We start from the raw sequence: 26,645 nt of genomic DNA, 5'->3' as shown, positions 1-26,645 counted from the left end.
AATTACAACGAGTCAAAATTGCAGAAGAGATATCTGGAACTCGAATTATGACTAGTCAAAACTGATTTATGACTAGTACAGGAAGGAGTATTTAATGCTAAAACGGCTTGCCATACTAGTACAGCCAGGAGTATTTAATACTAAGCCGGCTTGCCATTGGCGCGTCTCCGATCATCTACAGTTGGCGGCCGATGACGTCACCGCTCGCTCGCGCCGTCTCTTCCCTCATTGAGAGTTTCAGTGTCGAGTCTTCTGAGGTGAGGAGAGCAGTTCACGGTATTTATCATATTTACTCAACCATCACACACACTTTATACAGTTTGATTAAGCGACAGGCTCATTTCTGTATTGTTTTCATCGATCACAGCGATACTTGTGCGTCTTTTCTGGCGTCTTCCTTCTGAAATAAACATTTAGTGCAGCAGCAGCGAGCATGAGGAGAATATGTTGAGTTCATTCAGACCTGAGCGATGTTTGTGCTCGTTTGTGTGATTGTTTCGTCAAGTCAAAAGTCAAAGTTTAAGATCTGTGAAGGGAATTAACGTGAATCGATCTCAAGTGTCATACTGGAACAGAGACTCTAAATGCTTTACATTGAGCCTATGATGAGCCGCGTGAGACATTAAAGCAATACTATGAATAGCGTTTTACTCTTGGAACAATAGTGGGGGAGAGCTGGGACAGTTGAAACACTTTTCAGATAAACGTCGTTTTCTAAGAAGGTAACAGATAGGGTTTTTTCTTTCTTTTTTTTATCAACAACCTGAACTCACATATGTGTTCTCTTAGTATCATGTGTTATTCGGTACAAATATAGAACGATTTAAGTAAAAATTTACTTTGAACGGTAGTTGTGCTTTGTTTCAATCGTCCCACAGGGGTGGGATGGATGAAACATAACAGTTTAAACGCCAACTATTCATCTAATGCTTGTTTTTATGAACAATACCTGACAAGTAGGGGTGTCACGGTTCAGTACGTTTTCGATACAGCAAAAATAAAGAAATGCCAGAGAATTTTTTTATTTTTTAAATTAAAACTAACATAATAAAAGTATGATTTTTTTTTTTTTTTTACTTTGAGCAATGATGGAGCTATAATAGACAAAAACAGTTCCTTGGAAAAAATGAAATGTAGCCTAATATTGTAGTAGTTATAAACAAAGGTAAATTTTTAGTTCAGATTAACATGGGCAGCAATTTTAATCATAATGTCAAAATAAAATAAAATGTCATGTGTATATGAAGAGTTCAGATGCAAAAGCCTCTAAATGCCATCTGAAATTTTCTTCTAGAATGATCATTTTTATGAAGCTTGTATATTTAAGTTAGCTATAGGTGACACACCTGAATGAATGGCTCATTAAGTACCGTAAATCCTCTAATATAGGCCCGGGCCTTTATTTTACTCAAGCGCATCGCGGCCCAGGCCTTTATTGGAAGGAGGCCATAATTAGAGACAGGCCTTTATTTGTATTTGAGCAAAACGGACTACCAGTAGAATGAATAAAAACGAGATTTTGTGTCTATTTTAACCTATAAAATACTAGGTTAATTTATTGAAAACGTACAGTTAGTTACCATATAACATTATGGTATGCATACAGAACATTAACAACAAATAAATATAATATAAATAATATTTTTTGTGAAAAGCAATGATTCATTTTGAAACAGTATTTGTTCCAGCAGTAGTAACGTTAGCTCCACAACAGCACGCATCTGTGCATTCATTGATTTCATTCATTCATTCACACACTAGAAACGCGTGTCTTTTTGCGTGTAACTTACAGACACTATAGCGATTAGAACAAAGCAAATAGAACTGACCTATTTCTCAGCTGGATCCGTTGCTCCTCGAAATAATACTTCCAAGCACTTCTGAGGTAAATTTTCCAGGATTATTATTACTTAGATAGATGTGTGTTATCCAGCTGATTGTGGGTGTTCAGGTTTGCGTGGATCGCCTCAGATTATTTGCGTTTGAATAAAGCGCGCTCTCCGTAATTAAGAGATCAAAGTCAACAGAGTATTTTGAAACTCGTTTGCACTTAAGAAAAAAAGCGAGCCTATCGCGCCAGTGCGATTGTCGATCCCAGGGGGTTAAAAAATAGATTTTCGCCAAAAATCCTCTTTGGCTCCGCAGCTGCCATGGTAAACAACATTAGCCTACCGGTGACTGAATTCTCACGTGCGAGTCAAGAGCGAAGTGATTGACATGACCAGGCTACCATAGCTATGGCTTGGATTCATTAGCAAACATTGCCCCCCTGTGGTATTTGCATGTTACTATCACAAGCATAATGTTGTGGCCTGCCCAGAAAAACGTTGGTTCTAATAATAGCCCCGGCCACTATTAGAGACCGGCCTTTATTTACCTCCGCCAACAGCGAGACCGGCCAATGTTAGAGACCCGGCCACTAATGGAATACAGGCCACTATTAGAGGATTTACGGTATGCAGGGACATTGTCTCATCAGGTGTGAACTACTAAATATGCATGATCGTTTACGCTAGGGCTGAACGATATGGACAAAATTTCATATCTCGATTTTCATGCCAGATATCTCGATATCGATACAATACGATATGACTACGTAAGTACTAAAAAAACAATACATTTAGAGTTTGTAAAATACACACTGATGTCTATGGAAGAGGTAATAATAATCCTTTCCATTATAATTCGACACGTTTTATTCATATCAGATACACATTGTGTAAGTAACTTCAATGTTTACTCTATTCTATTCCCAGTTCACCAGCCACTTACTTTTAAGTATTTCGGGAGAAGTGGATGAATTCAAGTGTTGTAAACATAGAGGTTGTAAATCCAACAGATCCGATTCTCTGACCTGCATCTGCGGCACAAACTAACACGGCGGCGCCCATCGCGCATACAGCTCAACTAACGTGATCGTTATAAAGGTGTTTAAACAACAATATACTTCCACTTGCATGTATTTGACAATCGGAATATCAGATATTTCATGCCATAGCTAACACATTTGTGAATATTCTGAATAAAAAAGGAAAAATTACATAAAAGCAGATCATCATTCATTCAGCGCTGTTGCTGCTGCGTTGTGTCACGTGACAAGCAATGACGCGTCACCATGGAAACGCCGCCCCCCCTCTCACAATATAGTTCCCACGTCCCTGGTAGTGTGTGCGCGCTGGCTTTAGCGGTGCATTCAAGGGCACTCGTAAAACTGATGTTTGTTGTGACTGCCAGAGTTGTATGCAGGGCGAGCGCGGAGAGGGGAAATCTATATCGTCTATATCGTTGCTTTTTACGATAGTAATATCTTGAAAGTTCATATCTAGATATAGATACGATAACGATATATCGTTCAGCCCTAGTTTACGCCCCATCCGCATATTGCCTTTCCAAACTAAAAGTGTTTCACAAAACTTAAATCAATGTATCGTTTTATGTGAATGATTAGGCAGGATGATTTTCACATCATTTTGAAGAAAAAAAAGGCGACAACATCAATTAGTCAAAAGTCTTATTGACATATATTTAGTATGTGTTTTGTGGCCTTATTTCAGAAACTTTCATTTTTAGTTTTTTCAATAACCATGCATAAACATTATTCTCTCAAAAATGAAAACATGTATACATGTGGCTCACATATCATGGTAGTCCTGTTTGTGCTAAATAGTGTAATTTTTTTTTGCCATTGATATGTTTATAAGCAACTGAAAAAAGCACAAATGTCAGGGCATGTCAGAACATCTCAAGGACCCCAAAAACACCCCAGACCTCAGAGGGTTAAACACAATCTACTTAATAGTTATAAAGAAAAACAAATTAAAAAATGTATGATCATAATCTATGACAAACATGCTATTATAAACTAGATTAGTGGATAATTCATCAGTAAAATTTATTCTAGAAAAATCACAAGTGTAGTAATAAATCTGGTAAAACTTTAGACATTGCAATTTGTATTGTTGTAAAATACATTCATGAAAAACAAGATCAAAAAGATTTTAAAAAATGTAGGCTAGCCTACTTTAAAATTAAGAATTATTTTTTTTTATAGCGTAGCTGAAGCAGCAACATATGAAAGATAGGGCAGAACAAGAAAGTCTATTAATAATCTTTCGTTGCGCAAAAGTATTATAATACGAAAGGCTCCAATACAGTGCGGCACAAAGCGCTTGTGGGTCATTCTATGAAAATGGTGGCTTTTTGAACAGACAACTTTTTAAAAATGTAATTCTTTTTTTGTATACCAAAACCTATAGTTAGATAATAGTTAACCTCTTAACATTATAAATCAACTTAAATGACAGCTTAATGTATTTTTATATTTTTACTACATTACATTAAAAAATGCTTGCGCTGCTTTTTTGTCACTGGTGTTACCTATATTTTAGATGACAATTCAGGCTTCCCAGAATGTAATTTGACTATTTAATTTGCATACATAATCAAATACAGAAAAAGTTAATGTAATATTAAGAAATTGTCTTAATTAGTAATAATTTACTTTAAACAGGCATGTGTAAAGTTCTATTGTGTGACATTTTTCTATTTCTACCATTGTGGTTTTTGTTGTAACATTAGAAATAATTGAGGTTGAGTGATCAAAACTGAATGATCATATCCTTAAAATGCTTACTAATGAATGCAGCAACAGTTAGGTAGATACAAAAACCATATTCTATGAAACTGGGCAACTCTGATGCCAGAAAGCCAATATGCCATGCCGCAATGTAACACCAGTGACGCAAAGTGAAACCAATGACAAAACATAAGATTATTTCAAACAATTTGATACGTTTATTAGTAAATTTAATATGAACAATAAAATAAAGGTTATTGGCCAGATTAAGACCGAAAGATGAAGCCTTTTGACTAAAATGTGTCTTTCATAACACAACATTGTCATAAACAAAACATGTCCACTAGAACATTAGAAACAACTAACATTGAACGCAAAACTAAAACCGTTTTCCCAACAGCACTGATACGAACATTTTGTATGCAGTAAAACATGTTGATGAAATATTTCCTATACTAACTGTTCTTCACTTTTACTTGAGATATGTTTGTCTTTGCCATGTTATTGTGCTGCGTCCATCTGTTATAATTTCCGAGCCAGTCTCCATTGAAGCCACTGATGGCTTCTTCACTAGTAGCCAGTTCACATCTGACACTTTCATACATTCAGGTGCTCCTCCAAGTACTTCCAGATACTGTGGTCAATCTGAACCGATCTTTTGTTCACTGGCAGCGGCTCTGACATCAGACAAACAATCTGGTCATCTCCATAACAGTTGATATCATCTCTTGGGCTTGGCCAGTAGAACTTGTTTACCCCATTCCTGTGCATGCACTTAACTTTCATATTATGTTCTTCGACATCCAGTATAATGCCAGGGTATGGTTGTTGTTTTTTTTTGTTTTTTTACAGAGTAAAATAACAAGACAAGCTTCAAACCCCCCACCCACCTCCCCATGCATTCATACCACACCCACAATCATCCACACATTCATAATGTTATGACAAAAAAGCAAAATAAAGGAAGCACAAAGCAAACAAAATTAATAACATAAGAAAATGAAAAATAAAATAAATCAATACTACTGATCAAAAAAAAAAATCAATAAACAAAAACACAATAGAATTAGCAAAACAATTATGCCATAACACATGGCACACCTTTAAGAACGTACATCTAATATTTATATCTCTAACTCAAGTAAGTAGACATTCCATTTATTTCCATGCTCAGTTATTCTGTTGTTATTTGTTGCAATAATTGTTTCTAGCATATATTGATAAAACACTCTATTCTTAAAGTGTTTTATACATAAATTTGATAAAGTTTTAGCTTTAAAAATAAAAATTTTACCCATCAAAATAATCATATTCAAAAAGTGTATGCATTTACCCTCAAAGACACATAACATAATATTCTGAGGTGTGATTTGCAAAACAATATCCATAGACCTTAACCATAACTGTATACTGACCCAAAACTTAGCCACATGTGGGCAAAAATAAAACAAATGCATCAGGTCCTCCTCCTCATCCCCACAGAACCTGCAACAGGGATCTTTTTCTATCTGCCATTTGAACAGAGATTTTTTTGTTGCAATAATTTTATAAAAGATTTTAAGTTGAAATATTCTGGAATATGAATCGATTGTAGTTCTATAAATTGTTCTAAAGTAATCTTTCCACAAAATTTGATCATTAAATTCATCTTCCCAAAACAGGCAGGTTCTGTGTGGAAAAAGTGCAGTGCCCGTGATATTTAAATTCCAAATATATATTATTTTATTTATCTTTACACCAGACAACCATTTAAGGCATCTTATTGGTGGGAGACAAACCATTAATTTATTCCTCTTTTCATTTTGCAGTTTCATTTTCCAAGTTTTAGGAATTGCAGAAATCAGCTGGTTGAATTGTAACTGATTGAGATAAATGCTAAAAACATTTCTCAAGTTTTCATAAGAAATAAAATCTCCAGATAAATCTAAAAGGTCATTGACAAAAATTAACCCATTTTTGACACATTCCTCCCACAACAATGGCTTGTCTCCAACCGTAATATTTGAATTCATCCATAGCAACTGTGTCTGAATGTCTTGAATTGTATCTGGAGGGTGGTACTGGAAATTCAACCAAGCTTTCAGTGCATCCTTGAAGAAAGGTGATAACTCTTTTAAACTATTTTGAAATATTTTATCAATATGTAGGCCTATTGCTTTTAATTGGTAAAAAGGAAATATATTATTCGAGAAAAAGGAAAAGGCTGAATATAATCTCTGGCTTGTGATCCATTGTTTGTTGTGATAAATTTTAGCAACCCATGAGGCTTTCAAGGAACAATCCATCATTCGAAGATTTTTCAAATTCAATCCGCCGTTGTCATAAGAATTATATAAATACTGCCTTTTAATTTTATCTGGTTTATTGTTCCATATAAATTTGAACATTTTTTGTTCAAAATGTTTGAAGAACTTCATACTAGGTGAAGGAAGAAGCATTAGTAAGTGGGCAAATTGTGGAATTACTAATGTATTAATCAGAGTAATTTTTCCTTGAATTGTCAGAGAGTTCCCCCTCCAAGGTTGTAAAATTCTATCTGCCTTTTCCATCCTTCTCTCATAATTGAATTTAACAATTTCTTTAAAGTTGTCAGGTAGATGAATCCCTAATAAATTAACGTCTCCATTAATCCATTTAACAGGAACGGAACTGTTTAAAATAAAATTTGTGTCTTTTAATGTCCCAATTCTCAAAATGTTACATTTTGCAAAATTAGGTTTCAAACCAGATATTTTTGAAAACGTATTTAATTCCCTTATTAGTCCTTCCAAAGTGGATTGTGTTGGTTTTATAAAAAAGACTGCATTATCAGCATACATTGTTAACTTAATCTCTTTACCGTTTGGAAATAGACCTGATATATCTGGATTGTTCCTAATTTTAATAGCCAGAATTTCAATACATAAAATAAAGAGATACGGTGACAAAGGACACCCTTGACGGACTCCTTGCGTTAATAAAAATGTGTATGATATATGACCGTTATTAATCACTCGACTAACTGGATGATTATAAAGAGTTTCAAACCACTGTATTAAGTTTTTCCCAAAGTTAAAAAAGGTAAGACATTGTTTTATGAACTTCCATTGAACTTTATCAAACGCCTTTTCAAAATCAGCAATAAACAACAATCCTGGTTCCTGATGGTTCCCATAAAAATGTATAGTGTCAAGTAGTTGTCTCAAGTTATCTCCAATAAATCTACCCTTAATAAAACCTGCTTGATTGTTGTTTATAACATCTCCAATTATATTTTTTATTCTTAAAGCAATACATTTAGATAAAATACGAGTATCACAACAGAGCAGGGTCAATGGACGCCAATTTTTTAACCATTTTGGATCTTTATATTTCCCATCAGGATTTTGTTTTAAGAGTATTGAGATAACTCCCTCTCTTTGTGAATTAGATAAAATACCTTGTTGAAATGAAAAGTTGAAAGATTCTAATAAGGGTTTTTTAATTTCTGTAAAAAAAAATCGTATACATCTCGATAGGAATTCCATCGATACCAGGAGATTTACCAGATGAAAATGAATTAATTGCCTCCAATAACTCCTGCTCTGTTATTTCACCTTCACAGCTTAATTGCTGCGAAGTAGAAAGCACAGAAACATTGTTCAAAGGGAAATATTGCTCAGTCACACCATTTAGCGACTCCAATATTGCATCGTTAGAATATAGAGTTTTAAAATATTCACATTCTTCCTGCAATATTTCTTGTTGATTTGTGACTAAGACATCATTTCTGTATAAACTCATGATATTCTTTTTAACAGAATTTCTTTGATTTAACCGTAAAACGTGTGCTGTACACTTCTCTCCCTTCGCCATCCAAGCAGCGTGTGACCTAACCATAACTCCGTTTACCCGTTCATGATAAAGACTCTCCAATTTATCTTGTTTTCTTTTAATTAATATTTCTATTTCAGTAGCATAACTTCTATCTAATAATTGTTGTAGCTCATTTATTTCATCAATAAGTTCTTGTTCCTGTTTTAGGTTTCTTTTTTTCTTAATTGATCCCATCTTAATCGCATGTCCTCTAAAGGAACATTAAAAAGCTTCCCAAACATTATGTGGACTAGAGGAGTTTTCATTATCTTCAAAAAATTCTTTGATAAATCTCCTGGTAATATCAACGAATGAATCGTCATTTAAAAACGATACATTGAATTTCCAGTAACCCCGTCCTCTGGAACATTGCCGATTATCAATCAGCAATGTAACCAGACTATGATCAGATCTCAAGCAGTCACCAATACAACAGTTTAATACTTTAGGAACCAATGAGAAAGAAATAAGAAAATAATCAATTCTACTGGCCTGTTTCCCTCTACGCCATGTATACCTCATAGTATCTTTATTTAGCAAACGCCAGATATCAACAAGATCTAATGATGCAGCCATTTCTTGAATTTCCCTAAGTGCATGGGGATGATTATTAAATTTATGTAGACCACTACGATCCTTATTTATATCTAAGACTGTATTGAAATCCCCAGTTATTATAATCTGATTAGATTGTAATGAGTTTAGATATGTATTAATTTCACCAAAAAATAACGGATTGTCCTCATTAGGAGCGTAAATGGGTCAATGACGTATAAGGATTTTCAACAGGCCAATTTTAAAATACGAAAATTAACAATATATATTGCAATTGTTCAATCATTAAGAATGTTGTGTACATATAAATTCAAATAAAAAATTTAAATTAAGTGATTTTAGTGTTTTTTCATCTAGATGAATTGTCCATAGGCTTAAAAAATGTCATGTGGGGCGACCGTGATTTATCTTAAAATTAATTAATTTCCTTAACATCAATGTATTTTTTTTACATGTTCTCAGTAATTAAAGTGTTTAAAAACAGAGTATTTGAATTTCTTTTGAGTTTTTGTATATAATGATCTCATATTTTTGTTCTGCAATTTCAGTCGCCTTCTAAAATGCAGTTAACAGACTTATTTTTCCTGTAAATCGCATAAAACTGATAGAAATGTTTTAAAAAATATAATTTACTAAAGCATACTGTATCAGTGATTCATATTTCAGCCACAGAAATAAGATATTTTATTTTAAATTTAATACAGTGATAGCTTTTATTGGTCGCACCACATGATAAGTGGTCGCTCCAAATGACACGAAAACCTTATATAGTTAAAAATCTATTTAAAGAGATCAATGAACAATACATTTTATACAAATTTTTTAATTTAAACCAGATTTTATACAAATTTCACAGAATTTTCCTGAACATAAACATTTTATAAACTCACTTTTATAAAAAAAAATCACTTCACAAAAACAAGTGCACCATTTAATTTAACTTGACTTTAATTAATTAATACTTTATTAATCAAGGACACATTCAGTGTCACATTCAGGCACAGGCTATAATGTTCCGAAAGATTCTATTTCAAATAAATGCTGTTCTTTTGAACTTTATATTCATCAAATAATCCTGACATATAAAATGTATCACAGTTTCAAAAAAAAAATATGAACATTGATAATAATCAAAAATGTTTCTTGAGCAGCAAATCATTAGTGACCCTGGATCACAAAACCAGTCACAAGTCGCACAGGGTATTTGTGCAAATAGCCAACAATACATTGTATTGGTCAAAATTATCGATTTTTCTTTTATTCCAAAAAATCATTAGGATATTAAATAAAGATCATGTTTTATATTTTGTAAATGTCCTACCATAAATGTATAAACATTTATTTTTGTGAGTGAATATAGCAATATTGCAAACATAAATGAACAACTTTAAAGGCGATTTTCTCAATGTTTCGATTTTGTAGCACCCTCAGATTCCAGATTTTCAGTTGTATCGGCCAAATATTGTTCTATCTTAACAAATCATACATCAATGGAAAGCTTATTTATTCAGCTTTCATATGATGTATAAATCTCAATTTCAAAAAATGTACCCATGTGACATTGACCCATTGAGTGGTTTTGTGGTCCAGGGTTACATATTAGAATGATTTCTGGAGGATCATGTGACACTGAAGACTGGAGTAACGATGCTGAAAATTCAGCTTTGATCATAGGAATAAATTACAGTTTACTATATATTCACATAGAAAACAGATATTTTAAACTGTAATAATATTTCACTCTTCTCCTATCAAGGTACTCTGCTCTTGTTGCAGGGTCAGAATTTTTTCGCTTGGCAGTGGCATCTGGTAAAATAAATTAAAATAGTTTTAAATAAATAAATAGGCAATAATAAATACACTACTAATAAATGCATTATTACTAAACTGAAATCACATGCTCTAATTTTTTTTTTGTTGCATTTTTCTCATATTGTACAAAGAGTATACACAAACTGTCTGAAATCTATAAAAAATATCCCAAATTGCATAAAAATCTATTCCAAATGATACTAAAGTAAAGTACTTTTATTATATAAACCGTCAAGTGAATATAAAAGCATAAAACTGCCAATCTAGGACATCTATCATGGAAAATCTGTCTGCAGTGGTCGCACCACATGATATTTGGTCGCACCACATGATATTTTCAAATTCAGTCATAATTTACAGGCACAGAATTGGCCACCTAAACAAAACAAGCTAGCTTGCCAAAAAAGGTCACTATGAATTTTATAATAAAGATATATATTTGTAGAAATAACTTTAATATTATTATTTTTTTGAGGTTATACCACATGACATCCAAATGTGGCAACTACATACCAACCATTACAAAGGTTTATTTTTTTTCCAATTTGAGAGAATTACAAACCTGCTTGCTGCTTCCATGGGTCCTTGGTAAATTGGTTTATGATGTAACTTCCTGTGTTTGAATAGTTTTCAACATATAAGTCCCAAAATGGTAGTTCCTTGATGGTCGCACCACATGATATTTCATAAAATGGACATCATCGGACAAAGTTTGTTTGTATATTATGATGGAAATATAAATACAAATGCTTTGATTTTTTTTAAAGGATTACAAAACACTTTGGAAATCATGCCAAATAGTGCAGAAAATAAATTTGAATAAATTCAGAGTAATTTCAAAGACGTTTTCAAAACAGAAGTTATGGCCGGACGGTCGCACCACATGATGTTTTGACACTTTAAATAACAAAAAAAATAACAAATAAGTAAAGGTTTTTTAAAAGTTAAAGTGAGTACATACATGGGAGAGGTACTATAAATATACAGTATCTTTTTATGCATTTAAACCCATTTTTGCCTGAAAAAATGCAATCGGACAGAAAATTTAGGCGTCACGTCATTGACCCAAATATTTAATAAAATAATATGCAAGTTATTGATCATTATATCTATTACAATCCATCTACCCTCCTTATCTGTAAATATGGAGTGCAGTGTATAATCTACATTATTTTTAAACAAAATCATAACACCCCTACTGCTTTTTAGACCGTGACTAAAGTATATATCCCCTCCCCATTCAGATCTCCATTTTAACTCATTTCCTGAATTAGAGTGCGTTTCCTGCATACAAACAATCTGAATGTCGCTTTTATCATTTAACCAAGTAAAAATTTCATTCCTTTTAGAGATATTTGCTAAACCATTACAATTAAATGAAGAAATTCCTATAGGCTTTTTTGTATTTTCCATTTAAATCTTTATCAATATAATATAGTGCCCCAACCAAATAAACTTTTTCCACACATACATACACACAAACCACGCGCACACATACACTCACCCTACACATACCAACACACAACACAAACCAAAAAAACAGCAAACCAAATACAACCCACCTCTCTCTAAAAGGAGTATGGTATTCTAAAAGGAGTAGGGTATGGTTGTTCGTCATAGTTCACGATGCACCACTGTCCACTGTGGTGAGACTCGATGACATCTGGACGAAGTGGAGCTGAGGTATCCGGGTTGATGACACCTGGTTGTTGTGGAGGTGAGAGATCACGGCCATTAGCCAACACTGTCGGGAGGGTGACTTCTTGGAGTCCATAACATGGGCAATCCCACACGCCTTCCACTGCTTGGCAGATGCAACTTATGTCTCTAAATTTTAGGATGCCAGGTGTGATACTTAAAACCTGGTGCATTCGCATGGTTCCTTTTATGGTTACCAGATGTACCCCAGACATCATCTGTGCCTTTCTTTCCACCTCTTCCTCGCTGACATAATACAACTGTATTTGACTGCCAGAGTTCCTCAACTCCTGGTAGAAAGACATTGCATCCGTTATGTCTCTCCCGTGGCGGACCAAGAGGTCGGCTGACCTCTTTAATGAACCCCCCACTCCATCCGGGGCACCCTTTCCGTGACTGGCCTCGAAAAAATTCCATGTAGTCCCCTGGAAGCCCTTGTTGTAGGGTTCCGTGCAAACCATGTAAAAGTTGCCCTTCTGTTTATATTGTGTGGCCGGACCATCACTGAAGAAGTGAAGGTGTTGCACGGCAGGGTACTGATGTTATATCATGTCCAGGATGGGGTCCAGGTAAGCCCATATGGCTGCTGGATCATGCCTTCTGCTGGGTGAGATGGTGCAGAAGGAGATGGGGGGCTCCTTCCCCACATAGAGGACACCAGTGTGGAGCGTCACTTGCTTGTGTGATCCCCCAAAGTGAACTGACTGGATCTCTGAAGCGTACTTGCAAGTGAAGTTCTCACTAAAGTCTATATGGATCAGGCAATCATTGGTCAGGTTTTCCCTCAGGGTCCGGTAGATGCTGTACTGCCATCTGATGTTAAACAGGTGTCTCCTGAATTTAAAGAGCCTATTTTGGAATTGGTTCACCAGCTCTTCCTCTGTTATGGTTATATCCTTTTTCACAGTGATTAAGCTACTTTTCTCTTGTTCTTTATTTGCTCTGGTGTGCTCTATCAGACACCACTGGGTGAGCGACACCTCTTTGTTGGATTGCTGTCTGGCCGGTGGTACAGTGGAGTATTCACATTTTTGGCATTCACCATAAGCACATGTCTTTGAATTGTTACAGACTGTGCTATCTGCCATCTCCTCCAGATTGCTGGACAGTGAAAGACCAAGTTTGTGATTTTTTTCCACCATAAACTGTAGGTTCTCATGGGTCTTGCACTGGCAAGTTTCTCGGTCTCTCTCCTTCGGTGTCACCACCCAAAATGGTCTCTCCCTACAGAAGGCGGCATATGAAATGTTTTGCCCATGCTCAGCAACAAATTTCCTGTGAAGGTTTTTCTGGGAATGACAAAGGAGCCTTCTCTGTTTCTTAATTTTTCTTAGTGTGATTGTGTTTTTCTTGCCAGGGGTTTGCCTGCTGACATCATCTCTTAGGTAGAACTGTCTTACAGCTCTCTTGTTTATTTCGGCCAAACTTGTTTGTCGAGCTCTGTTTTGTGGCTTCCAGGCTTTGTATGAAAAACCAATCATCTGCTCGCACAACTTTTTGAATTTGTATTTCTTTATCAGCTTTCCTGTCAGTACATTTACAACCCCCTGTTTGGCTTTGTCTGCTTTGGCTGCTTTGTACTTTGCTCTTAGATCCCCCAAGAGAGCATAATGGAAGTTTAAAGTTCTTCTAATTGATGAAGAGGCAGGACAGTCTTGTAGAGTGCTTCTCGTCTTCATTCTTGGACTTTCAATGTCTTGATTTTTACCCTGCAAACGGTGACAACGTTTCTTGTATTTGTGGTATAGTCTTTTGTGCTTTTCTAACTTCTTTTGCAACTCCTGACATTTTCTTCGGCCTATCTGTGCTACTCTCCTACGCACTCTACGCCCTTGGATTCGTTGTCTGTAAAGCATAAAGATGTAATATAAAATTTTATTAGATTTCCAATGTGAGATGCATACAACATAATACAACCATGAAATCTTACTCCATTTCTGTCATGCCTATGCTTTGGTTTTGTGTCACAAATGCTAAAAAGTTAGCATACATACAATGCACAATGCATTGTCTTAAAACCTGACCTTGCAGTACTGGGTTGACTGTCTGGAATGGATGGGGGGGTCAACACTGTTTTTCCTGCTCTCAATCTCTCTCTGTGTTTTGCCTGTCTGACCCGCCATTTCCTTTGCTCCTGTCTTTTTTCCCTTTCTGTGAGATCATTCACTCTCTTTCTTTTTTGACCCTCCAAATATTTTAAGTAAGTCTGGTGTTTCTGTTTAAGGTAGGCTGCTCTGCGGTCTGGGTCAGCATCCCTGCGCTGCCTGTAGAGTCTTTGCTTTTCAGCAGCACTTAATTTCGCCATATCTGTCAAAAGGAAAGCAATTTTATGTTTACAATATTAAAACAGTAATAAAATGCTAACAAGTCTTTATTAATATAATTGTTGAGGCTTTTATGAAACCTTATGTTGAGAAAAAAGTTAGTGGTGTTATTGATTGTCACTGGTGTTATCATCATGTCACTGGTGTTACCAGCAGCAACAGTAACACCAGTGACGATAACACCAGTGACAAATCTGCAGACAACATGGCATATCTAAGATGGCGGCCACAGTAGCTCAAACCACACTTCTTAAATTGTAAATAAATCACTTAATCATGCAATTTGAAAAATATTAATAAAATTTCCTTTCCCCTTACTATAAACTGTAGAACACCAGTGACACATCTTAAGTCCTCACGTGAAATTATCAAATTATTTATCAAATTGCTAAAAGATGAAGAGAGAGTTCACACTCACCATGTGCTTTTCAAAACTGCCACGCCTGCAATTAACTTTTGACCCAGGAAGAAGTTGGCAAGGATGTTGAATTTTTTTCAAAGTGGTGTTTTTTTTAAATTGTAACACCAGTGACATGAAATTGAGGGACAGGTATTCCCTGTAAATTATATATAATATTTAGTTTATATTTTAGTTTAAGTAGTCCACTAAATAACTATACTACTTCCCTTTGTATTATGACATTTAAAGGGGGAGGAAAATATATTTTTTAACTCAAAATATGTCACTAAACCACGACTCCTGACCTGAGGGACAAGCCAATTTCATGGTGCTGACCATGTTCTACAATATATATAAAAAATAGTTTGCAAAATAACTGTCTTACATATGTTTTATTAACAATAAAACATTTAAATTAAAACAAAAAACATATATTTTGTGTCATTATCTGACACTTTTAAGTGTTTTTCCTAGTGATTGGGGCCCGGGACAGGAAAGCCACCATTTTCGTAGAATGACCCTTATGCACAACCCGTGTGCAGAATGATGCGCTCGAAGCAACACAAGTCACAGCGCGCAGCGTGTCGAGTCCACATTAAACACAGTTCAATGCACTGAGGAAATATATATTGATGCGTAGTGTATTATACAGTATCTATCTTTGCAATAGTTTATTCAGCCTTTTCTTTTAACAGTTTTAAATTTCAGTACTGTGCGCGTGAAGAACAGTCATAGCGCTCTACTCCATTGAGATCCAACAGACACCCGGTAGAAAGTAACATGATTAAGGTACAGCAATACAGACCAGCAAGATAAAGTAATTTTATGCGAAACCATAGAACTTTATCTACAGATCAAGTACAATAATATTAACATTGAATCATCTTGTTGAGAGTTTCATCGTGTAGACTGACGTAACCGAACGCGCTGTTTGAATGCTGGAGTATGATTGACAGCTGCAGCGGAGGAAAGAGTTTACGTTAACTTGAATTTAACGACTTAAATATTAATTTCTACCTCATATTAGACTATTAAATGGCTTCTGAACACTTATAATATAGTGCACGAAAACTTTATAGTGCTTTATAATACATTTGTGCCTTTTGTGGGGCTTAACAATGACAGAATAGTAATACGCACAATTTCGGATTTGGATCGGCTTCGTCTGATCGATACCCGATCCGGCCAAAATGGCAGTATCGGAGCCGATACCGATACTGAATATCGGATCGGCGCATCCCTAATCCTCGCCCAGACATGTGGAAGCTGTATGTTTGGCCGATCAGAGGCCGTTAGCATTAAGTTCTGATCTCCCAACTGACGTTCAGGAGACCATTGCGAGTGCTAGAGCCCCTTCTACAAGGAGGCTATATTCTTCCAATTGGAATGTTTTTGAGAAATGGTGCTTAGCACATGATAGGAGTCCAGTTAACTGCCCTGTTGGTTCAGTACTGGAATTCCTGCAGGAGAAGTTTGCTTCTGGAGCAGCTGCTACCACTCTCAGAGTTTATGTCGCAGCTATGGCAGCACATAGGGAATCAGACGAGATTCCCCTGGGGAAACTAAGGTTAGTTTCGGCCTTCATTGGTGGGGTTAAGCGCCTGAAACTGGCTTGCTCCCCTAGAGTTCCCTCATGGGACCTTTCTGTTGTCCTAGAGGGTTTGACGAAGGCCCCCTTTGAGCCCTTGGAGTCAGCTCTGGAGCAGATTCTGACTCTCAAGGTTTCTCTTTTGTTGGCTTTGTCCTCATTAAAGCGGGTAGGAGACTTACAAGCTCTTTCTGTTAGCGAGTCTTGCTTGGATTTTGCTCCTGGCTTGGTCAAGTTTTCCTTGAGGCCGAGACCAGGGTATGTCCCCAAAGTTCTTTCCACAACTTTCCGCTCGCAGGTGGTTAACCGTAACGCTTTCCACCCTCCTCCATTTTCTTCTGAGGAAGATAAGAAGCTTAACTTGCTCTGCCCAGTTCGTTCTCTTAAGATATATTTAGACCGCTCAGGCGGTTGGAGGAAATCTAACCAGCTTCTGGTTTGCTTCGGTGCTGGCCACCGTGGGCTTGCTGCATCAAAGCAGAGGATTTCTCACTGGGTCACAGAAGCTATCTCGTTGGCTTACGAGGTGCGTGGCTTGCCTTCACCTCTTAGCATTAGAGCACATTCCTCCAGAAGTGTGGCATCTTCTCAAGCTCTTTTTAGAGGAGTACTTTTGGAGGACATTTGTGTTGCGGCAGGCTGGTCCTCTCCGCACACTTTTGTAAGGTTCTATAATTTGGATCTTAACATGACCCCGGGTTCCCAGGTTCTTTCTGTTTGAACTCATCTTGGTCGGTGTCTCATTTGTGTACCAGTCATGGAAAGCGCTCTAGCTTGGCGAGTTTGGTAGTCCGTTCCCACTGTGCTATCCGCAGCGTTGAGTGAACCTATGAAAGAGAACGTCTCTGGTTACTTGCGTAACCTATGTTCTCTGAATAGGGAACGAGACGCTGCGTTAGCTGCCAAGCTCCTCGTGCTGCTGACAGTTTTCTTTTGGGATGAGAAATCTGAGGAGCAGATGGCGCGCGCAAATATGTAATGATGCGACGTAAGAGCGTCGGGGCGGAGACAACAAACTACAGACACCCCCACAAACTACGCCCCTGGAGGAGGTGTTGTGTGCTCTGTTTTTTATAATTTTATAATTCACTATATTAAATTACACAAATATACGTTATGTACTTAATCACATTTTGTTAACCAATGTCTTTGCTGCTGACCTTCAATGATCTAATTCAACCATACTAATAAGCATAATTGCTTTTGATTAGATTTAGAAGTAAGAGTGTTGAACCTCCTTCTCCTGAATCCTATTGTTCTTTAATCCAGAACGGCAGCAGCTGAAAGGTTTGTTTGAGCGGCGCCCTCTACTGTACATAAAGGAAATGCATATTTACTCAATTACAGTAATCTAGTCTAGAGGTCATGAAAGCATGAACTAACTTTTTTTGCATCAGGAACAGAAGCATATTCCAGAGTTTAGCGATGTTTCTGAGGTGGAAAGATAAGTTGCTGTCTAATATAACGCCCAGGGCTGTGTTTCCCAAAAGCATCGTAAGCCTAAGTAAATCGTAAAAACAATCTGATCTTAATATTACGGTCAGTTTCCCAAAAGCATCGTAACTTAAGTAGCACTTAAAAATCTACGAGTGCTCTGGAGTAATCGTAAATCCCTAAGTGCCTCGTAAGAAGACAGAGTTATGAGGTCACCTGCAGGACAGGTGATTACACCTTTATTCAAGTGAAATGTAATTATAAGGTTTTGATTGTACTTTAAGGTTATTGTACACTTTATTACTCATTTTTTGTTTAACTTTCTGAGGTCGGCAAACGCGCCGGCGCGTTTTGCTGGATTTTCTCCACATTGTAGAATTATAAACTTAAATTACTCTGTCATTTATGGTCATACAGAAAAAATAAATATAAAAAAAGAATCTGTGATATTTCTACTTTTGTATGTGTCCACTTACAATCAAATCAAAACATTGTGCTTTTGTAAAATAAAGAAAATAAACAGGGTGTGCGTTCTGCCTCTCCGTCGCGGTGAACTTTTTTTTTCTTGAGCACGTCTATAAACTGAAACAAAACTCAGCGAATACTTGTCACACATTTATGAGCCATATACGTTTATAAACATTTAAGTGTGTACTTTTAAATGATCGGATTCAAAACGAAAACAAATGTATCATATTTTGGATCGTGATCGCGTTTGAATGTATCATATTTTGCAGCGCGATCGCGTTTGAATGTATCATATTTTGCAGCGCGATCGCGTTCGAAAAGCAAACGGCTTCATGTTTTTACTATTATCTCATTTCATATCATCATAACGAATGGAAACATTTGAAGTAACATGATAATCAATATATTTTTCTCTAGCTTAGTTGTTGCCTGTGCATAGCTTATGCCTACAAGGCACAACAAACCTGGTGTTCATTATATTATATTTTGTTGGAAACATTTGTGTGTGTGTGTGTGTGTGTGTGTGTGTGTGTGTGTGTGTGTTCTGTGAATTTTAAAAAGCAATTTTAACCAGAAAAATCTAAAATTTATTCCCAAAATCGTGCAGGCCTTTCTCTTGATATCAGTATGTTCACTTTTTTTTTTCAGGGCCCAGATGCCACTAAGGACTTCAACATTCACATGAGTCTCTGTACACGAACATGGTAAAGTGAAAATCAAACACCTTGGAAATGAAAGGTATGTACAATGTTTTTAGGAATGGCACAAAGGTCTCTGTCTTTGGATCATTGTTTTCAATAAGTGCTTTTTTGGCATGTGTTGTGTATCTTTGGACTATGTTGTGTTGTAAATAAATCCAAACAATTTAAAAGCCATTCTTTTTTAAATCTCCTCATTTACAGTATTGTGCAAGGTTGCTCCGAATGACAGGGCCTGATAGCTCCTAATAGGGCCGTTAGGGGAGGGTCTTTGTCTTTCTCAGGTGTGAAAAGCTTACATAAGTCACAGTGTCTGGTTGTGTTTCCCTGGGGTTCACTAGAGGTCCTCGTTCTCACGGTGTCATTCACATTAGACTACATTTCCCAGCATTCTGTTCCGTCACTTATCTGATTATTGCAATCAGCTGGTTCCCATCACCTTGTTAGTTCTGTGTGTATATATGCCCTGTCTGTGTTAGTGTTTGTTACGGAGTCCTTGTTATGTCTCACACTTCTTGGTTTGTTCCTGCTTGGTCCTTGTGTTCATTGTTCTCGTTTAGATTGCTTGTATGGTATTTGACACTTGCCTGGACTGGATTATGTTTCACGGATTACCCAATAAATATCTCACTGCACTTGGATCTACTGTCTCCCTCATGTGTGTCGTGACAACATATTAATGAGCTCCCGCATAGAGCTTTTTCACACAAAACACGTCGTAAAATTTTTAAATCAATATATTGTCTTATCTGAATGAGCAGTCAGGGTGATTTTCACATAGTTTTAGAGCAAATATTCTAGGCTACGTGATACAATTTTCAAAAGTCTTGTGAAGAAATAATCAGTAGGAGTTTCATGGCCTTATTTCAGTGAGAATTTTTTGGGGTATTTACAAAATTTTACAAAACTACAAACTTTTACATACATGGTGCTGATATATTATTGTAGCAGAGTTTGTGCTGAATACAGTGTAATTAGACTTTAGCCATGAAAATGTCACAAGTAACAGAAATAACCAGAAATGTCAGAGCATGTCAGAACACCTCCAGGGCCCAGAAAACAGCTCAGACCTCAGAGGGTTAAATGAATTTCTAAATTAAATAATTAAAAAGGGCAGAAAACAAAAACAAAAAAAATAGAAATCACTTAATCCAATCATTTTAATCTAAATTAAATGAATGAACAATTTTTTTTTATAAAATATGACATATGCTTCAAAGACTGGGTAAAAAAGGGATGAACTAAAAAAATCTGTCAATGACTTGTACCATGCATTGGGCATTTCTTGGTTGGCCATCATGTGGCCCCATCATGCCATCTTTGACCTCCTCCTCCTCCTCCTCCTCCTCCTCCACCACCTCTTCATCTTATTCCTCCCTATAAGGACACTCTCATATGTCCTGACTACAACTACAAAGATTCTCAAACTGCTGAGGTGTGTGGCTGCAGTCTGGACAACAGAAGATGGAGGCTGAGGCCTGGGAGGGTTGTTTGGAGGACTATGAGATGTGCTGGGAGATGGCAGATGAAACTGATAGTTCCTCTGAGCATGAAGGACCTGACTCAGGCTCAGGTTGAGTTACCCCTACTCCTCCATGGATGTCAATACCACCACAAATGCCATCTGAAGCACTTGTGCCAAATGACAAGGCCTTTTCTTCCTCTGCTGTGAAAAAGGAGGACTCATTGGGCCCACCACCTGTTTTATTAAATGTTGTCCTCTGCAGTGCCCTTTTCCTTTTAGCAAGGCTTGCCACTTCTTCCTGACCTCCTTCCCTGATATTTTTATGCCCCTAGTTGCAGTCAGTTTTCTAGCAATATCCTCCTACATTTTTTGTTTTTATGTAATTGTTTGACTGCCCTTAAACCTGCTGAAAATAATATGTTTGGATAGCTCCACCTCATATAAAATTACATTAATCTCCTCTTTTAGAAAATGTTTTTTTTTTTTTTTTGGTTCAGCCATTTTGCTGGTGTCTCCACCCGAAGGTTTGTGCTTTTTATAGATTTCAAAATACAAGCGTGTGCTACAGTTACGAGCCATTCTACAAGGTGACATTTCCGCACTTCACAAACGGACAGCGACTCTTAAGTAGCACTTAAAGCACAGCTGCGTGCGATCATGCTAAGTGCATTTTTGTGAAACGCACGTGAAATGAACACGAACGTTCGTAAAGTCGCTCGTAGAAAATCCTCGTAAGTGCTAAGATCCATCGTTATCTGGAAACGCAGCCCAGGTCTTTAACTGTAGAGGATGGAGTTACAGGACATCCTTCCAAATGCTAATTTTGATTCTGTGTACAGGTTTTTGGTCCAATAAGTAATACCTCTGTCTTAGCTGAATTCATAGAATAAAATTATAGGTCATCCAATATTTTATATCTTTAACACATTCAGTTAAGTTATACAATTTAGAGAATTTATCTGGTCGTGATGAAATATATAAGTATCATCGGCATAACAGTGGAAAATTAATTCCATGTTTTCTTAATAATATTACCAAGTGGCAGCATATATATTGAACATAGCAGAGGGCCGAACACAGAGCCTTGAGGCACTCCATAATTTACTGACATTATTTTAGATTCTTCCTCATTTATGTACACAAAATGGTAACGGCCAGATAGATATGATCTAAACCACCGTAATGCCTGTCCTTGAATACCAGTGTAATTTTGTAATCGATCTAAGAGTATTTTATGATCTATAGTGTCGAACGCAGCACAAAGATCAAGTAAAACTAGTATAGAGATATAGCCTTGGTCAGAAGCTAGAAGTAAGTCATTAGTAATTGGGAAGTATAATTAATTTATAAACAGGCAAAAATACAAAATGTAAAAAGTGATCACTTTTATGACCTTTCACTTCATATTTCTCTCTTTGAATTGTTTGATTTGCTGAAAATGCTAGGGATGCGCCGAATACCGAACAGGGTTTTTCGCTTATATTAGGCCTATAACTAACTGCTGACGGAATGTAACGTTTGTATGCTTACAACAAAAAAGTGCATCTGTTGTTGTTTGATTAACATGAATATGACACAGACAGGTATTTAAGGCTGCTGTAATTTTAAGACCAAATGCTTGGATCTACCGGTAATACAGTATACTGACTAACTGACACATATCCGGTTTTCACCGATCTGTTAAGCCATAACCGACTATTTACGTGAGATACTCCACATGATGGGCAGTTTGACTGACACCTGTGTGTCAGTATTTCACCATTCAAGCGCAAAGAAAAGTGAATTCGGGATTGCGCGCTGTCGCTTCTGGTGGTCATCTGGTCATTCAGCCCGATACAACATTAGTGTTATTTTTCACAACTTACTATGCATAATTTATAACTTGATACTCTTTTTGAAGATCCTTGTTAAACACACACATCTCTGACTTGATCTTCGCGTTGACTTGAATTTCACTAAATAGTGCTGTAGCCTAAGTTTTTGCAGATGCACCCTTCGACAGTTCAGCAGAACAGTGTCTGCAAACGACCATTTTTGCATCTTTCTCTGAGACTCTAAAATGCTTCCACACTGACGACGTGTTTGCTGGATTCATAATTCACTCTATGATGGTTGCCATTTGATCGCGTCATCAAAAGCGGCATTGTTTGGTCAAATTTATTCTACAAAAACTCTACAAATTTTTATTAAAAATTAAGGTTTTGGAAAAACCTAAAATTTATTAAAATAAATTTAATCTTTTCACTTATTCGACCGAACACCTTAAGTGCTGTTGTTGATATTTTCAGCCAAATAATTTCGGTGGCCGAACATTCAGTGCATCCTTAGAAAATGCTATCAAACTTTTTTCTTTCATTTCAGACCTGATGGAAGAGAGTGAGGAGAGTGAAGATCTGAGTGAAGTGAAGGAGGAGAGTGAAGAACCGAGTGAAGTGAAGGAGGAGCGAGAAGAACTGAGTGAAGTGAAGGAGGAGAGTGAAGAACTGAGTGAAGTGGAGGAGGAGAGTGAAGATCTGAGTGAAGTGAAGGAGGAGAGTGAAGAACCGAGTGAAGTGAAGGAGGAGCGAGAAGAACTGAGTGAAGTGAAGGAGGAGAGTGAAGAACTGAGTGAAGTGGAGGAGGAGAGTGAAGAACTGAGTGAAGTGAAGGAGGAGAGTGAAGAACCGAGTGAAGTGAAGGAGGAGAGAGAAGAACCGAGTGAAGTGAAGGAGGAGAGTGAAGAACCGAGTGAAGTGGAGGAGGAGAGTGAAGAACTGAGTGAAGTGGAGGAGGAGAGTGAAGAACTGAGTGAAGTGAAGGAGGAGAGTGAAGAACTGAGTGAAGTGAAGGAGGAGAGTGAAGAACTGAGTGAAGTGGAGGAGGAGAGTGAAGAACCGAGTGAAGTGAAGGAGGAGAGTGAAGAACCGAGTGAAGTGAAGGAGGAGAGAGAAGAACCGAGTGAAGTGAAGGAGGAGAGTGAAGAACCGAGTGAAGTGGAGGAGGAGCGAGAAGAACCGAGTGAAGTGGAGGAGGAGAGTGAAGAACTGAGTGAAGTGAAGGAGGAGAGTGAAGAACTGAGTGAAGTGGAGGAGGAGAGTGAAGAACTGAGTGAAGTGAAGGAGGAGAGTGAAGAACTGAGTGAAGTGGAGGAGGAGAGTGAAGAACTGAGTGAAGTGAAGGAGGAGAGTGAAGAACCGAGTGAAGTGGAGGAGGAGAGTGAAGAACCGAGTGAAGTGGAGGAGGAGAGTGAAGAACCGAGTGAAGTGAAGGAGGAGAGTGAAGAACCGAGTGAAGTGGAGGAGGAGAGTGAAGAACTGAGTGAAGTGAAGGAGGAGAGTGAAGAACTGAGTGAAGTGGAGGAGGAGAGTGAAGAACCGAGTGAAGTGAAGGAGGAGAGTGAAGAACTGAGTGAAGTGAAGGAGGAACATCATGTCAAACCTGGAGAAAAACCTTTGAGTCGCTCAAAGACTAAAAAGACATTTTTAAAGAAAAGAAGAGCCAAGAAATCTTTCATCTGCACTCAGTGTGGAAAGAGTCTCACAACCAAACAAAGTCTTGAGAAACACATGAGAGTTCACACTGGAGAGAAGCTATTCACATGTGATCAATGCGGGAAGAGTTTCACACAAAAACCAAATCTTAGACGGCACATGAGAATCCATACTGGAGAGAAACCACACACATGTGATCAGTGTGGAAAGAGATTCCCATACAAACAAAGTCTTCAGATTCACATGAGGATCCACACTGGAGAGAAGCCGTTCACATGTGATCAATGCGGGAAGAGTTTCACACACAAATCTAATCTTGATGTGCATAGGAGAGTTCATACTGGAGAAAAGCCGTTCACATGTGATCAGTGTGGCAAAACATTTCTTAGGACATTAAACCTGAAGTCACACCTGAGAGTTCATATGAAGGAGAAGCCACATTCATGTTCTGTGTGTGGAAAGAGTTTTTCACTTCTGCCATATTTACATAGACATGAGAAAATACACACTGGTGTGAGAGAGTACATGTGCTTTGAGTGTGAGAAGACTTTTACTAGATGGATAGATTTAAAACGGCACCAGAGAATTCACACTGGAGAAAAACCTTACAAGTGTTCACACTGTGACAAGAGATTCAGTCACTCATCATCTTTGAAAACGCATGAGATGATCCACACTGGAGAGAAGCCGCACACTTGTGATCAGTGTGGGAAGAGTTTCTCTATTAAAAGTCATCTGAAGCGACACATGAAGATCCATGCAGTGGAGAAACCACATATGCAGTATTCAGTTTGATCAAAACTCTCCAGCTGCGTTCCTGTAACTCTTCATCTCGTCTCTCTCTGCTGTGATCATAAAATACCGCAGTATGATGATAATCAACAGAAGAAGACAAACCAGCCCGAGACTCACAGTTATTAAAACCATCACCACACACCAGCTATAAGTGGAGATCAGTGTTGCCAAACGTACTATAATTATTGTATTTGTGTGATAATTTTGACCTCTGTTCGATTTACGATCAATAATGAAAAAATTCCCATAATGCATGATAATTTCAGAATTGTGTGACACTTCAAATGATGGTGGTTGTAATCATAGGGCTTCTATACTCATTGATCTAGCTGTGGATTCTACGTCTACCGTGAGAAGAACCTGAACGTGAAGATACACGTTGTTAAAGTTAATGTTTTTTTTTTTGTATATTGTATACAAAGTTGTGTATCATTAACATGTCATCTCTTTATGTTTTGCAAGAAGAATACATTTTTTTTTTTAAAAAGTAAAGAGTTCTTTCCGCGGCGCTTAGGTCAGTTTTTCCAAGCTGAGGTTGATATTTTAGCAAAAAAGTAGTTTTCATGTCGTGTCAAAAAGTTGTTGGTCAATAAATATTCTGTATTCTGTTACGTTTGACTTGTGTACGATAATTTTCTTCCAAATACAATAATTTTGAGCTTCTGGTACAATGCTTGGACATTTCCAATCTGGCAACACTGGTGGAGATGGAGTGATTTGACTGTGACTAACTTACACAGAAGAGATTTTGTTGCTCAGCACGTGGCAATTACACTGAACTAACACTGGATATAGATTGCAATGTCGCATCTTTAAGTGATCAACTAGAAAAGTAAGCTTTTAATATGGTTAATGAAGGTCCATTTCAGTGTCAGTAGTTTATTTTTCCTAATTGTCTTTATCAGCCTATATTAGTCCCAGAATAAAAGCCATTTTAGCAGGTGTAAACGACTGAAGCGACAACTTGCCAGGTTACTATAGTGCAGCCAGCTACGCAATACTCGTTCCCTACTCTCAGGGAACTGAGGTTACAATAGTAACCAAGTAGTTCTCTTTCGAATGGTCACTTCGTATTGCGTAGCTATACGCAGTCGGGACGCCATGCAAAATGCTGCACTATAAGTAACTGGTTGCCTACTGCAGCTCAGGACCCCTGAGTTCACAGAACGCCGGTTACTGGTGTAACCTTGGTTCTATGAATAGTGGAAGAACGCCAGAGACGGTCGAACATAGTGGAAGGAGTCGCGTCTCGCGAGCCATATCGGAAATCTCGCATTGATTTGTCACCTGTGACACTGACCGATGACGTGTCGGAAGCTATATCCACTCCGTTCATGTCACGGTCATTCTCTGGCGGTCTTCCACTATTCATAGAACCAAGGTTGCATCAGTAACCGGCGTTCTATTTCATTGTTAAAGACCGCCAGAGACAGCCGAACATAGTGGAAGACGAATACAACCAAGCCACTCACCTTGATACTGTCCGCTAACACAGCAGAACTGACCAAAGGAATAGGGGCCACATTGA

General features: G+C 37.3%; 1 protein-coding gene across 2 annotated transcripts; it reads left to right on the top strand.

Annotated features, from left to right (window-relative positions):
• Nucleotides 1-232: 232 nt before the first annotated feature.
• Nucleotides 233-25,728, top strand: LOC311094555 (uncharacterized protein). Of its 2 annotated transcripts, none has more exons than XM_084132589.1 (3): nucleotides 233-276; nucleotides 19,338-19,427; nucleotides 23,214-25,728. In XM_084132589.1, exons 2-3 carry the CDS (start codon nucleotides 19,421-19,423, stop codon nucleotides 25,115-25,117), a joined length of 1,911 nt encoding a protein of 636 aa, XP_083988715.1. In that variant the 5' UTR covers nucleotides 233-276; nucleotides 19,338-19,420; the 3' UTR covers nucleotides 25,118-25,728. The 2 variants fall into 2 exon arrangements, with proteins under 2 accessions (XP_083988715.1, XP_083988716.1); XM_084132590.1 differs by having other exon boundaries at nucleotides 238-257.
• Nucleotides 25,729-26,645: the final 917 nt, after the last annotated feature.

This window comes from Abramis brama, assembly GCF_963993115.1.
Source record: "Abramis brama genome assembly, chromosome: 1".
Lineage (NCBI taxonomy): Eukaryota > Metazoa > Chordata > Actinopteri > Cypriniformes > Leuciscidae > Abramis > Abramis brama.
Note: the sequence above shows the minus strand (reverse complement) of the source record. Positions and strands in the feature narration are given on the sequence as shown.